Source organism: Erythranthe guttata, chromosome 3 (genome assembly GCF_056151865.1).
Source record: "Erythranthe guttata isolate IM_541 chromosome 3, IM_541, whole genome shotgun sequence".
In the NCBI taxonomy this organism is placed as follows: domain Eukaryota; kingdom Viridiplantae; phylum Streptophyta; class Magnoliopsida; order Lamiales; family Phrymaceae; genus Erythranthe; species Erythranthe guttata.
Genome location: NC_142535.1, coordinates 9,523,108 through 9,537,967, shown reverse-complemented (window position 1 = coordinate 9,537,967; position 14,860 = coordinate 9,523,108). Strand labels below are relative to the sequence as shown.

Here is a 14,860-nt window from a genome sequence, read left to right as displayed (position 1 = left end):
TTTATTGGGTTTTTTTTTTCGGGATGCAAAATAAAAATTAAATTGTTATTTTCTTCAACCTCCAACCCAATTTGGAGTACGCAAAGTGCGAAAAATAAAAATCACACCGGATCATTGAAAAAAACTAGATTTTCATACAAAATAAAATAAAATAGACTTTTATCGCTAAATTATTCGATTGAGGGATCTTATGTTGTAATTGGTGGAAATATCAGGTAAAATTATTTGGAAGAAAATATGATATTCAGATAACTTGATAACGAAATAGCTAATGTTTTGTTTTTGTAAAACATTTTTTTGTGATAAATATATAATTTTTAAATATATTGATGAAAACTATTTTTATTTTTTCACTTTATAGTTTCAAAATTATTGATGAATAAAAAAAATGATTTGACCTTTGTCGTCCAAAAAAAACCACTAAAAATATTAAATTACATTTATATGCTTTAAAAATCCAATTGTGGTGCACTATGCATGATTTATTGTGTTTTGAGGGTGCAAAGTACCAAAATGATATATTTAAAGGTTGCAAAGTGGAATTAAACCTATTGTAAATATATATTCTATATGTAGCTAGAATCAACTAAATAATATTTATGGATATTGATTGACTTAGATTCCTAGCGTTTTGTAATTGAAAAAAGTCTTTACATGTCTTTAATTTATTTTGTTTATCAAAATTGAACTCATTGTGATAATTAAGAGATTTGAAGAAGATAAACTAAAAATCACCAATTTAGAAGAGGTTCTACAAACACAACCTAATTCTTAATAGTACCATCTTTGAAGTTCGAACTATATCCAATTTGACAAACATAGCAGCATTGTCATAACAGAATCACAACACAGCAACCACAGTTGCGCCTGTCACCAACATCTCCCAAACTTTTTTAACCCTCTCTCTCTCTCTCCACTTTTTTAGAGAGAGAAACTCTCTCAAAAACAAATTGATTTGAGTATGCCGACTCCGGCAGCCGAGAGGGGAATCCCGCGGCCGGCGGGACCGAGAGTGAAATTGCGTACCCTGCTCCGCGTAGCATCGGTGGCCGGCGGAATACAGTTTGGGTGGGCACTACAGCTGTCGCTATTGACCCCATACGTGCAGGAACTCGGCATACCCCACGCGTGGGCTAGTATTATCTGGCTGTGCGGCCCGCTTTCAGGCCTCCTCGTTCAGCCCCTCGTCGGCCATTTCAGTGACCGCTGCACCAGCCGCTTCGGCCGCCGCCGCCCCTTCATTCTCGGCGGCGCCACCTCCATAATTATCGCCGTCGTCATAATTGGATTCTCCGCCGACATCGGCTGGTACTTTGGCGATCGCGGGCAGAAAAAAATGCGTGCGATTGTTGCGTTTGTGATTGGATTTTGGGTTCTGGACGTTGCCAACAATATGACCCAGGGCCCGTGTCGCGCCCTTCTCGCTGATTTAACTGGTATGTGTTTTCTATTCTATTTGTGCAGTGTGAATTTAATTTATTTATTATGTAAACTCTTACCAACTTTGTATTTTTGTAAACTTTTTACTTGCACGTGTTATTTAGTGTGAAATCAATCTTGATCAAAAGATGATGGCTGCACCAAATGTAATTAAAATCACTTATCTTTTTGGGATGGAAATGAATATTAGCTTTTCGAAGCCAAATATAGTAACTAGTTCGTGTTGAGTCTAATCGAACTTATTGTTTATCGGAAAGGTGATGGATGTCTTGGTTTGAGAGTACATTATATTATACTACAAATGGGATACTACTTAAATCTCATAAATTGACTTGTTCATGGCTACAGTGGGAATTTGCCAGAGTAGATGACTGCTCAAAAGGCGTTGAAAAGGGGTGCGGCTATTTTTATTAGAAGATGCATAAAACTGAACCTTGTTCTTGAAGTCAACCCCCCTTTTGTTATGATGTTACATAATATACTATCAATTTCTAATCTATTGTTACTAAACACTTTCCTGTTATGTTAGTACCGTTTCTATATCTGTTTGTTGTTTCTATGTTACTTTCACCCTCCTGGTATTGCTCCCACCTTCGATACATTCTCCCCTCTTTTCCCTTCCAATATTCGGTGCTACACCAAAGTATATGCATGAACAACTTGAATAACTGCACTAGTAAATTCATCTTTTGTACGAAACAGAGAACTCATAACGGCTGGCCGTTGTTCAAACAAGTAATATCATTCCAGAGAACTAGCTTCATTCAACATAAATATTGTCGGCTCATCTTTTTCATAAATTTTCATCCTTTGTGATTAGTATTCAATTATTTTTTTTCGTTTAATGATTATGCTTTGGTAGGGAAGGACCACAGAAGAACTCGAGTGGCAAATGCGTATTTCTCCCTATTTATGGCTGTCGGCAATATCCTCGGATTCGCCACTGGATCATACAGTAACTGGTTCAAAATTTTTCCGTTTACGCTCACTTCCGCTTGCGATGCTAGTTGTGCTAATCTAAAGGCGGCATTCCTTATTGATATCATGTTCATTATAATCACTACATGCATAAGTTTGTCAGCAGCCCACGAACAGCCTTTAACTTATCCGAGTATTCAATCCATTCATTCCGGTGAAGAAATGCCTAAAGATTCTTCAGAGCACGAAGCTTTTCTATGGGAACTCTTTGGAACATTTAGATATCTCCCCGGTACTGTTTGGACTATCCTTGTTGTTACTGCCTTGACTTGGATTGGTTGGTTTCCGTTTCTTTTATTCGATACTGATTGGATGGGTCGTGAGATATTTGGCGGTGAACCGAATGATGGCAAGAATTACAGTATGGGAGTGAGAATGGGTTCGCTCGGCTTAATGTTGAATTCTTTGGTACTTGGAATTACATCCGTTTTTATGGAGAAGCTATGCAGGAAATGGGGTGCTGGTTTTACGTGGGGAGTTTCGAATATTCTCATGTCTGTTTGCTTTGTGGCTATGCTTATTATTACTGTGGTTAATAGCAATGTGAAATTTGATGGCCTTCTTCCTCCTGATGGTGTCGTCGTTGCTGCTCTAATTGCATTTGCGTTTCTTGGTGTTCCATTAGCTGTAAGTTAGTTCCTTCTTTTCTTTTTAAAGCTTTGAACTTGCCTATGTGTGCAGCGCCCCTGATTTTTTTGGGATTAATTTGAAAAAAACAATAATAAATAAGTAAGCATTTTCATTTTTTTAATTTAAAATAGTATAAAGTAAAATATAATATGACCATAATATTATTGTTGAAACTCCTGAAACTTGAACAATCATGGAAAAAAAAGCTATTAAAAATAAGCCAAAAAGAAATTCTTGGAGGGGCAGCTACCCCCCACACAGACACGCACAAAAGCATAACGTGGTTACGCCCCTGTATGTGTGTAACTATGTATACATGTTTCCATGGAATAAATGCAGTTAATTATTTCATTAAGAGTATCTACAAACTTTAATCAAGTTTCTTTTTTGTCTCAAATCACTTAGTCCTGCCCAAATTTTATGTCCCACAAATATAAAAAATGATGTACTGTATATTACTGTACTTGTCGATTGTAGGGTCTCTGAGTAGTTGATAATCTCTAGTATTTACTATTAACCTATTTTTTCTGCAGATAACATATAGCGTTCCATATGCATTGGTATCTACACATATTGAAGCTTTAGGCCTAGGCCAAGGTTGGTTGTAACCTATAGTTTCATAATTTGTTGTCTGAAGGTATATTATTACATCTCTTAAAATTATTTCCTTCTTGCAGGATTATCAATGGGAGTTCTGAATCTGGCAATTGTAATTCCACAGGTATATATAGCCTTCTCTTTTTCCTTTACATTGTGTTGAATTTGATTTACTATAGTACATACAAATCGTTATTCATCCAGCATTCATTATATTTTAATAAGAGATACTGGTACGGTTTTTCTTTACGACAAATTCCATTGACATGCTTTTACGACTGGGAAAATGGTTTTTAACTATTGGAAGTGGAAAACTTAATAGAATATTGTGTTGTGAAAATAGATTATAGTGTCGATTGGAGCGGGTCCGTGGGATGAACTATTTGGTGGTGGGAACTCAGCAGCATTAATAATTGCAGCATTTGCTGCATTTGTAGGAGGGATTATAGCCATTTTGGCTATTCCTCGAACAAGGGTCGATAAATCCAGGATCCACCATTAATAGCTATCTCTCTCCCCTTTCTCAATATTCAGTTTTCAAGATTCCATCATTTAAAATGTTTCTAAATTTGGTGAAAAAATTGTTTCGTTTCGGGATGTTGTACGGGTACGGGGGAAGCTATGGATAATTGTATTTATTTGTAATAGTTGATGTGATGCAATTTTTTATTTTTCTGTTTTTGGCTAAATATTTTGGATGTCCTGCCAATGCCAATATGCCATGCCATGTAAAACATTGCCTAATGAAAATGAAATGCTATTTACAGTTAGAAAATTGCTATTTGCGGTTTATAACAAAACCCCCCAAAACTTTCCAAAAAAATCAAAAAACCCCCCAAGCTGCAAATAGCAAAAAAAGTAAAAAAAATCGAAAATTCGAAATCAAGCTTGAAGAAGGGTTGGGCTTCGATTTTTTGATGTAATTTCGACTCTTTTATGTGTAATATGCATTGGGTAGGCCAATTACGGAACTAATTTCATGTTAAAAACCACTACAAATCGATTTGTAGGGCTTTTGTTTTTCGCAAAAAAATGTTGGAACACCAAAGATGGGCACCCAAGGCGTGTACGAACGCCCGTTCCGGCATAGGGTAAGGGCTTTTACGCGTTTTAGGGGTTTTTTTGGATTTTTTTGGGAAGTTAGAGAGATAAAATATTTTTTGTTATAAACCGCAAATAGCAATTTTCAAACTGCAAATAGCAAGTCCCCTAATGAAATAACCTTCAGTTTTTCTAATACTAGAAAGGTGGACGTGCGTTGCACGTCTTGTGTCAATTTAATCGGGTTTTTTTTTTCTTTTTTGGCATATTATTCAATCAAAATAATAATACAAATTAAAATATCGAATTTATTTGGAGTATATTGATATTATTCATTAGTCAAACTTGATCTAATATTACAATATGTATAGATTCATAATTTACATATATTTATATTAAAGATTCCATTTAATACTTTTTTAATTTTCTTTCATCTTAATTCTATTTGCACATCTTTCATCATTGGAAAATTTTATTTACCCGTCTCTTCTTATATGTATTAGTTTTTTTTTGCAACTTCTTCTTTGAACACTATCATATTTTCTGGAATAGATAGATTACTATTGTCATTATTTTTCTTTTTGAAAACATAATTCATTGGTTGTTAAAAACTAAGGTATTTATAATTCAATTTTGTTTAATATTATAATATAACATTTTTTTAGATTCATATAATTTCTATTTACATTTGTATTCATGATTCCACTAATTTTTTTTTTATTTTCTGTATCTAAATTTTGTTTTCAAATCTTGAAGCAAACTCAAAAAATTACATTACATTAATTTTGCAACAATACCTAAAAACCCCTTTAAAACTGCAGAATGGTGAAACGATGAATAAAATCCCAATTGAGGGGTGAAAGTGTAAGTTATGGATATATCTCCTTAATTCAATTATAACCTTACAATTTGGGAACTGAGTTGAATTTTTTTAAAAGATATGAAACAAAGTTGGTTGTTCAAGTGCTCCACCGAAATTATGTGGAGTCAGAAAACAAACGTAGTCAAATACACTAATTTTCTTGAGTTATAGGTCCAGAAGACTTCTCAGTCACATAGTAAGCAAGAAAAATTCTCAAAAGTTTGCAAGAACATGGATTTCTTTGATCTATTTCCCTCAACTTTTTTTTTCCTTTTTTTTTGGGTTAATAGCATTTTGCCACCTGTATTTTGCCCGTTTTTGCACTTTGCCACCTTAACTAAAAAAAGTTGCACGGGCCCACCTAAACTTACTTTTTTTATGCACATAACCACCTAAAGAGAATATTCCGGCGAATCTTCTCATTTTCCGTCGCATGTGCGATGCACATGCTTAAGGTAAGGGTTTTTTTTGTCATTTCCAGGGCCCTAATTTCTTTTCACAATTTTATTATCTCTTACACATACGAACAGTCAACCCTCTTCAATCTTCACCAACTCTCTTCAATCTTCATCTTCTTCAAGCTGCTAGAGAAGAACTCCCTCTTCAATCTTCATCTTCTTCAAATGCTAATAATTCTTCATCTTCCCGATTCGAAATTACCAGCCATCTATAATTAAAGCCAAAAAAATATATTTTTCACAATTGTTGGGTCATAATTATTAAAAATCATCAGCCATCTATGATTAAAGCAAAAAAAAATAGATTTTTAACAATTGTTGGGTCATAATTATTAAGGAAAGAAGAAAAAAAAAATTCCAGAAAATTATTCCTTGGAATTGAAACCCATTTCCTGATTTTGAAATATGATATCGATAAATGGGGGAATTATTTTTTGGCCACAATTCGATATATTCAGTTTACCGGAAGAAGACGCCGCCATTAGCGGGGACCCTCTAGATGTTGATGTAGATGGGCGACGGCGAACGGAAATGAGGGCTTTGGTACACGGGAACCCCTCTAATCGGCCTCGTCAAGAAACAGAGTTCTTCGCAGGAGAGCCCTTGATGGAGGTGGTGCTTGAGCGAATGGAAGACATCAGCGCCGTGTCGGAGCCGCCGTGGAGGAGGTGGCGGTGAAAATACTGATTCGAGGGGGAGGAATTATCTTGTGGGAATAATGTTTAGAATAATTAGAGGAGTTGTTTGAGGAAGGCTTGGCAACGTCGGCCATTGAAGAGGAGATAAAATTGATGAAGTTTCTTGAATTGAGGGCTATTCTCCAGAACGCCATATCCACCACCTCATCTTCATCGGAAGTTCTTCTCCAGCTGCTTGAAGAAGACGAGGATTGAAGAGACGAGAGATAATAAAATTGTGAAAAGAAATTAGGGCCCACAATTTTTTTTGGTGGAAATGACCAAAAAAACCCTTACCTTAAGCATGTGCATCGCAGATGCGACGGAAAATGAGAAGATTCGCCGGAATATTCTCTTTAGGTGGTTATGTGCATAAAAAAAGTGAGTTTGGGTGTGCACGTGCAACTTTTTTTAGTTAAGGTGGCAAAGCGCGAAAACGGGCAAAGTACAGGTGGAAAAATGCTATTAACCCTTTTTTTTTTCTTGCTTAATTTCGAGTGAGTGAAATAAAAAATAACAGTTTTTTGTGCGTCATCAATATCATTGCGCTTTTCGCTGACGCGATTAATTGTTATACAAATTTTCTCATTTTTTTTGTAATATAATGTAGGGTTTATTAGGGATAACCCCCTTGTTCATATTTTCTAATGAGGTAGATCCAATTTTTTTTTCCCGTTTTGATATACACCCAATTTTGCCAACTTGGCAAAATATATTATATAATTTCCCTTTAATACCCCTGTTTTATTATTAAACGACATTTATTTCCTTTAATACGTGATTTGAGATTTGCTGATACGTTGCCTAAAATCACGGAATAAATTTACGTGAGATCATTGGCCGTTATATCAAATCGTGTACAATATTTTTTGAAGATTCTCTTCATCGTTCCAGCGGGTTTTATCGTCTGTGAAGATTTCTGCACCGTCGTGGAAATATGATCGATTTTTGAGCGTTTGTTGTTGGACGTTGTTAAGCGGGTATGAATGCGTTATTCGTTTTTATTTTTCGCTCAATGTCTATGATTGTCGTGCACTTGATTCTATTAAGTAGAACGTTTTTTAACAAAATTATTCCGTCATATATATATATCGTTTTTTTTTGCCGATGATGTTTGTTTGGAAGAGGATTGACAGAGTTAGAAGAGGATGGTTCACGCAGATAGGACCAGAGTTGTTTTATATGAGCTTCGTAGTTGGTTTATGCAATAATCGGAATAATTGTCCGTTGTGGTCGAGTTCATGTTTTTGATCCCGATCGATAGTTGGTTTATTTGTTTATAACAGCCGATTTAAGTGTGTTGGGTAGTACTTTAAAATATAGTTCGTAGTCTTTTTTAATTTAGCGTATGGATTTTGCATTTTAAGTTTATTTTTGATTATATTAATGTATTATCATTCAAATGTATTTGCAGTTTTTTTAATCATTTTTTAGTATTCTGCATTTTTAATTTTGTTTCATGATTTTAAGTTTTTTCGATGGCGAATTTCGTACGGATTTTGTTGAGGTTTCGTGGGTTGGTTGCTATAAAGAGGTGTTTACGATGTAATGGCTCGGTAACTTCGGTTAAGTGTTAAACCGTTGTAATACAGTAGTATACTATTATGAATACCGTATGATACTACCATTAACATTTTATTATACTATTATGAGATTATTAATGTACTAGAGTTTTTTAACTCGACATATTGGTTTGATTGTGTTATGATGTGTTTTATGTATTTTATCAAAACCCTAGATTGAAATTATGAGATTATTAATGTACTATTTTATTGGTTATGTTGGAATACTTTACGTTGGTGTTGTTCTCAATGTTCTTGTCATTTCAGTGGTATATTGTTTGTAACACAATTTCATATCACTACTATAACCGTAATATACTATCATAGCAGATTAATGTACTATATTGAAATTATTAATATTCTATGTGGTTGAATAATACGGGATCCATAGTCGATTAACGAGATCCATAGTCGAATTAGATCAATAAGATAGTCTATTACATGATATAAGGAAAATTACCCTAATTGATTAGTATTTCAAACAAACATATTATTCAGTTTCCATATATATTATTATTTTTTCATATATATTATTATTTACCCTAATCGTTTTCATATAATAAGGAAAATTACCCTAATTGATTAGTATTTCAAACAAACATATTATTCAGTTTCCATATATATTATTCTTTTTCCAATAGTCAATTAACTAAACCCATAGTAGAATTAGATACATGGGATAGTCTATTAAAAGATATGAGATAGTCTATTAATTTTAAAACACAAATCTGCCGCCGTCACTTCTCAAATCTAGGGTTTTGATGATTCTTCGGCCCATAGTCGATTAACGAGATCCATAGTAAAATTATACCAGTGGGATAGTCTATTAAATGATATGGGATAGTATATTAATACAGATGTAATTCGACTATGCATCTCGTTAATCAACTATGGGGCGAAGAATTATCAAAACCCTAGATTTGAGTAATCCTAGATTTGAGTAATCCTAGATTGGAGCAGTGACGGCGACGGCGACGGCGACGGCGGCCAACAACGATATCACTTCTGGTGGATGTCCTGCCCATCAATTGTTGCAATATCGCTGATTTAGTGCTCGAATTCGGTATGCGATTATAACAGATCTGCATTTACACAAACGTGATAGTCGATTTAGCCAAAACATATCAACAAATCGATGGATGATAGCGATTCAGCGAGTGGCGACGACGTACCTACAGAGGCTTGGTCGGAGTGCAGAAAAATCGTCGATCCACGACCGTGCAAATTTCTGGTTTTGGGAGGTTTTGCAGTTTTTTTGATAGTGGGTTTGTGGTGATAGTGTTTTAACGGGAAAATAGGGAGAGATTTGATATTATTTCAAAAGGTAAAGTAACGGGATTTGTGGGATTTGATTGAGGGTAATTATGTAATTTAGAAAAGTTTGGGTTTTTATCAAAATGACAAATTTAAGTTTGGGTCTACCCCTATTATTTGAATGTTTAAGGGGGTTATATCTAATAGACCCTATAATGTAACACAATGAAACATCTATTCCCAACACATGTGATCATATTCATTCATAACCGAGAAAGACAAAATTGAAATTGTAACTCAAAAAATGAGTAAATTAATAATATTTGCAGTGATGTATATGTTAACCCTAAACCCTAAACATGTTAGCCAAAATAATTGAAATTTTGTGATGATTTTACAAATTCATTTCATTTTTTCTCTTTTCGAAATGACTTAATTATTCCACTTGGGGTTCCAAATATAGCATTCGGCACTTTGCACTCCCGAAAAATATTAATAGCACTTTGCTCTCAAAAGGGCACTAATCATTCATGTTGATTTTAAATGCCTATGAAAATCTGTTAACCGAAGTTGTAACAGTTGTTGTGGGAACAGTATGCAGTTACAACTACAATTCTTGTGTTAACACAGTTATAAACTACTGAAAGCGAGTAAACAAACACAAGAATTTAATGTGGTTCAGACACAAATGTGCCCTACATCCACGTGGACCTGCAAACACGATTTCACTAGTTCAGATTTACAGTGTACATTAATAGGACTTATTAAAAACACTAAAGACTCCCTCTTTATGTAATATGCCGTTCTTGTACACAACTTGAACTCCGTGTCTCTTCATACAGCAGCTCCACACCGCGTGCCTCGAACTCCCTTCAGGCCTGAACTCCCTTCAGAAACGCGGCTGATCTCCCTTGAGATCTATACAGCAGATCTGTATATATTGGCACACACAACGATGGCACAGTGCAACGATGGCACAGTCCTGCTCCGCATAACGCCTTAGCAAACCTTCGACGCTATGAAGTGGTTTTTCTTCCAAATAATGCGCACGGTTCTTGTATGTCTAGGAAGCTTATATAGCCACGAAAATAAGCCCTAAAACCTAACTTGAACCCTAAGAAATCTATTTAACTGGGTAATAGAATCCTAGTTGATTTCTACTTCTATTCTAGATAAGTACAAAAGATACCTAACTAGAATAAAATACATGGAAATAAATCTAAGTCCTAATAGAAGTATTATAAAATAGGACTCTAATAAATTCCAAAATAAACATGGAAAACAAATCTTTGCCAATATTTTAATTCCAAAACTCGGCGGATTTCGTCGATCTTCAATACTCGGAAATCTGGCGCCAACAATCTCCCCCTTTGGCATAGATTGGTCAGAATCCATGTTTAATAAGAACTCTCCGTGCAAAATAGAACTACTCCCCCTGCAGAAGAGATATACTCCCCCTGTAACACAGACTGTTAGGACACTAAATGTTTCGACATAAAAATGTCGTAACCAACTAAATGTTCCTCTGCAATATCAGAATATAAACTTAAACGCACGACATATAAAACAAAAATATTCAAAGCACAGGAAATCACAACGCAAGTTGTTACGGCAGATGTTGTTACTATTTCTATCACAACGCAAGTTGGTACGGCAGAGGTTGTTACTACTCCCCCTTTCTGATCAGTCTGTGCCAAAGATAGACTTAGAGTCGTAGTTAGAACAAAGGTCTGTTAAGGCATGCAGTCAGCAAATAAGGTAAGCCGCAAAAAATACAAAATATCTAGATCCCCTTAATTCGAAAATCCTCATAAATCTGGAATTTAAAATATTTTCGAAAAACTAAAGAACATCAGCCCAAGCATGAACCAAGTTTGAAAAATGAAGGAAATCAAGTAGACCAAGTTAGCCAAATAGGAAGATTCTTTTCAAAGATTAATTAAAAGAACATTGAACGAAACTAGATAAAATGCTATCAACAAGCTCTTGGATGCACGATATACCTATAGCCTCATGACCATACTCAAGAAATCATAAATTAGGTATTTTAATGGGTTTATGAATGCATATGCGATTAGCACATCAATTCGATCGTGAACTTCAAGAAGAATTTCACTAATAAATACCTGAACAACATCCCAATAAATCACACCCTTGTTTTATTTCTGCCCGTTTTTTTTTTTTTTTTTTTTTTTTTTTTTAGCATATCAATCCGTAGATTCGGCAGATACATCTCCTCCTCCTTTTTTTTTTTTTTTTTTGTTTCCTGATATGTAGTTCAACCAAATATTAGGAGGGCAACCTTCTTAAGAATTCACATAACTTTTAATTAGAAGTCGGGAATGCATATGCAAATGGCATAATTCTTCCTATAGAAGTATGATCTTTGAGATGAATGAGGTTATAGGCATTGATCACTCCCGATAGAGGGTGGCAACTCTCTTCTATCTAGAGTCCTCGCAGGAACAAAAAATTAATCCACAAAAATTATCGACCCAAATTCAGATAACAAGAATAAACAATCAAACCTTTCAAAGTAAAACAAGGATCAACAAAGGCTGAAACATATTACCACAAGATATGTGTGGTAAATCAGTATGTCCTGTCAAACTTTCAAGTGTAACCCGGATATAACAGAAGGATGGTTACACTATCATTTCATTGTTCATTTATGAACACAACAAGTTCCAAGCGATTTACGCAAGGAATCAAATCGAGGGGAATCTAAAGATTTTGTAAAAGAATCAGCAAACTGATTATCTGTTGACACACAATCTATTGACACAACCCTTTGTTCAACTAGATCTCTACCAAGATTAATAGTGCTTTTACCTCTTACCTATTTCTTAGTTCCATCACCAAGAGTTGCATGTCCACTTGCACATTTCTGATAGTCCTTCCAGTGCTTCGGATTACCTGTTATATACTTAGAACAACCACTATCACAGTACCACAAGTTACTAGCACAAGCATTAAGAGTAGTTGCAGCGGAAAAACAATTAATGTCATCTTTTTTCACCCATTTTTGTTTTATATCAGAGTGTCCCATCTTAGGAGCATGTTGCAACACAGCTGAATCGGGTAAATGTTGTGAATAACTCTTATTTATCAACTTCCATCTTAAAAAACATTTTGGTCTGATGTCACCCAATTTATGGCAGAAGTGACAAGTTGGAACATAATTTTTTCCATTAGTTTTACAAGAAAACTTTTGGTTTGTTAAGACATGCGAATTGTTAGGACAATCAATTTTCTTCACAAAAGTGTTTTTAGGATCAACCTTTTTGTCAAACTTACACACATGCTTTTTCTTATTCGCATGAGGTTGAGATTTTTTTAAATTTAACTGTTGTTTTAGTTTCTCAACATCTTTTGTAGCAGCATTCAATTTGAACAAAAGTACCTCTTTATCTTTCTCGAGCTCAGCAACTTGTGTCTTCAAGGCCTTATTCATTTCATCTACATCAAGACATGTGTTGAGCAGTTCATCTTGTTGTTGCTGAATCATTTCTGCAGTAATCTCCTCTTCATCATCTGAGCTGGTTTCACCTGTATTAAATGAAGTGTTTAGACTAACAAGGTGATCAGACAAAGAATGTTCATACCTGACGGATGTCTGCACAGGCACTGTAGCCTCAGCTATTGGTTGAATAATCGTTCTAGTTCCACAGAAAAGGTTTCCATCCTTTTTGTCTTCCTCCTCATTGGAGTCTTTCATGTCATCACTCTTGGCAGTAGTAACAGATTTTCCCCGCTTCTTTAGTCTATTGGTACACTCGTAATGAGTATGACCAAATCCCACTACTACAAAAACTGGTTATTATGACGCCTCAAAATGTCACTATATCCACTTCTTGTGACGCTTTGGTTGTTGTGACGCCGAACAAAAGCGTCACATAGGTGGCCGTCGTAATATCTTTTAGTGACGGAAGGAGCGTCTCAACAGCCACACTATGTGACGCCTTGACGCGTCCTGATTACACATATTTTGTGACGCTTATATGCGTCATGTAATTAATTTTGAACTGCAATAACTACCTGTTTTTATGACACTCTGTAGCGTCACAATGCACATATATAATGACGATATTAAGCTCTCAATTCTATTTGTTACACGTCCCAATAACTTTATTATGTGATAATTAACACTTTTTTTTTTACATCAATCTAATTTACATTAAAGTGTTGCTCATCAAAAAATTATATATCAACGAACAAAAAAAAAACATTTACAGACATATTCCCCAAAATGTTTTCTTTATTGAAGGTTAATCATTTCAATGGTTCAAAATAACATAAATATTTAAATAAAATTATTCCACATCTAATCTAATCTAAAATATAAAAGAAGAAACCTTCTCTTTAATAGTGCAATTAAACTGTTACATCTGATTCGACTGACTGGTTTTTCAGCGGATTGTCATATTACTTGTACTACGACATCCCTCCATCTCCCACTTCAGAGAACTTAGCAGCCTTTTGATGACCTTTTTTGATGTCCTGGACCTGGTCGAGATAAATGGGATTAATGAAAGCAATGTAACGAGTAGAATGAAGTTATGAAGCGACTGAAAGATTGAAAAAAAAAATATCTGACATATTCTAGAGCATATAATCTTACTGTCTTACAAGTCACTCCCTTCCTTGGCATTACTGCAAAACTTAAAGTATAAAATGATCGCACTTTTGTAATCCAAAAAATTATTAAAACCTTAGATTAAAAGCACATAAATTGAACTTACATGATGTACGGACTAACGCTCCATAACAGTACCTCATAACAGAATCTTCGACTAAAAACACATAACAATGGCCATTATATGTATAACAAATACAAATTCTGGTCTACATAGATAAAATATATAAAACATTACCTGTAGTGCTTGACTTTGTAGATTCCTGGAGCAATCAACACCATCTTTAACAGATTCAGCCATGATTTCCATGTTCGTATAAAGGAACCAAACTTTGCAAACCTTGATTAAACCTGAAATTATCATTATAATAATAAAGGAACCAAACTTTGCTTCGATATGAAAGTAGTGTAAATTAAAAGTTGCTGATAATCCAACAAGGAGAACAAACACAAGAGAAATTATATGTATATATTATATATGCGTGTGCGTGTGCGTGTGCGTGTGTGTGTGTGTGAGAATTACAGTCTTCTTGAGAAATTAGTATACGACTTCTGCAAGCAGGCCCAATATTTGCAGCATTTTCATATGGATATCAAATTATTCATGTCTCTTTTGCGTTAAGGAAAATATCATATACAATCAAATCATCATAAGTTATACATATAATTTGATAACACATTGTTTTGAAAGAAAAAGTGATAAAGCTAAGCATAGGAACACATTT

The 14,860-nt window shown here is 34.7% G+C and overlaps 1 protein-coding gene and 1 long non-coding RNA gene across 2 annotated transcripts; one reads left to right on the top strand and one right to left on the bottom strand.

Annotated features, from left to right (window-relative positions):
• The first annotated feature begins 694 nt into the window (after positions 1-694).
• On the top strand, positions 695-4,334 carry SUT4 (sucrose transporter 4). Its single transcript, XM_012985808.2, has 5 exons — positions 695-1,436; positions 2,303-3,045; positions 3,582-3,645; positions 3,726-3,769; positions 3,989-4,334. The coding sequence occupies exons 1-5, from the start codon at positions 962-964 to the stop codon at positions 4,145-4,147; spliced, it is 1,485 nt and encodes a 494-aa protein (XP_012841262.1). The 5' UTR covers positions 695-961; the 3' UTR covers positions 4,148-4,334.
• Positions 4,335-13,819: 9,485 nt separating this feature from the next.
• On the bottom strand, positions 13,820-14,459 carry LOC148771728 (uncharacterized). The gene is made up of 3 exons (XR_016030519.1): positions 14,374-14,459; positions 14,097-14,292; positions 13,820-14,005 (listed from the first exon to the last, which is right to left on the bottom strand). It is a non-coding gene; the product is annotated as an uncharacterized LOC148771728 (long non-coding RNA).
• Positions 14,460-14,860: the final 401 nt, after the last annotated feature.

What these genes read in the sequence shown, in the direction of transcription:
- SUT4 (XM_012985808.2), top strand. Translation starts at nt 962, where the DNA reads ATGCCGACTCCGGCAGCCGAGAGGGGAATCCCGCGGCCGGCGGGACCG. An exon ending in AGCTTTAGGCCTAGGCCAAG is followed by an intron (nt 3,646 to 3,725) that starts GTTGGTTGTAAC and finishes TCCTTCTTGCAG; the next exon opens with GATTATCAATGGGAGTTCTG. An exon ending in TGGCAATTGTAATTCCACAG is followed by an intron (nt 3,770 to 3,988) that starts GTATATATAGCC and finishes TTGTGAAAATAG; the next exon opens with ATTATAGTGTCGATTGGAGC.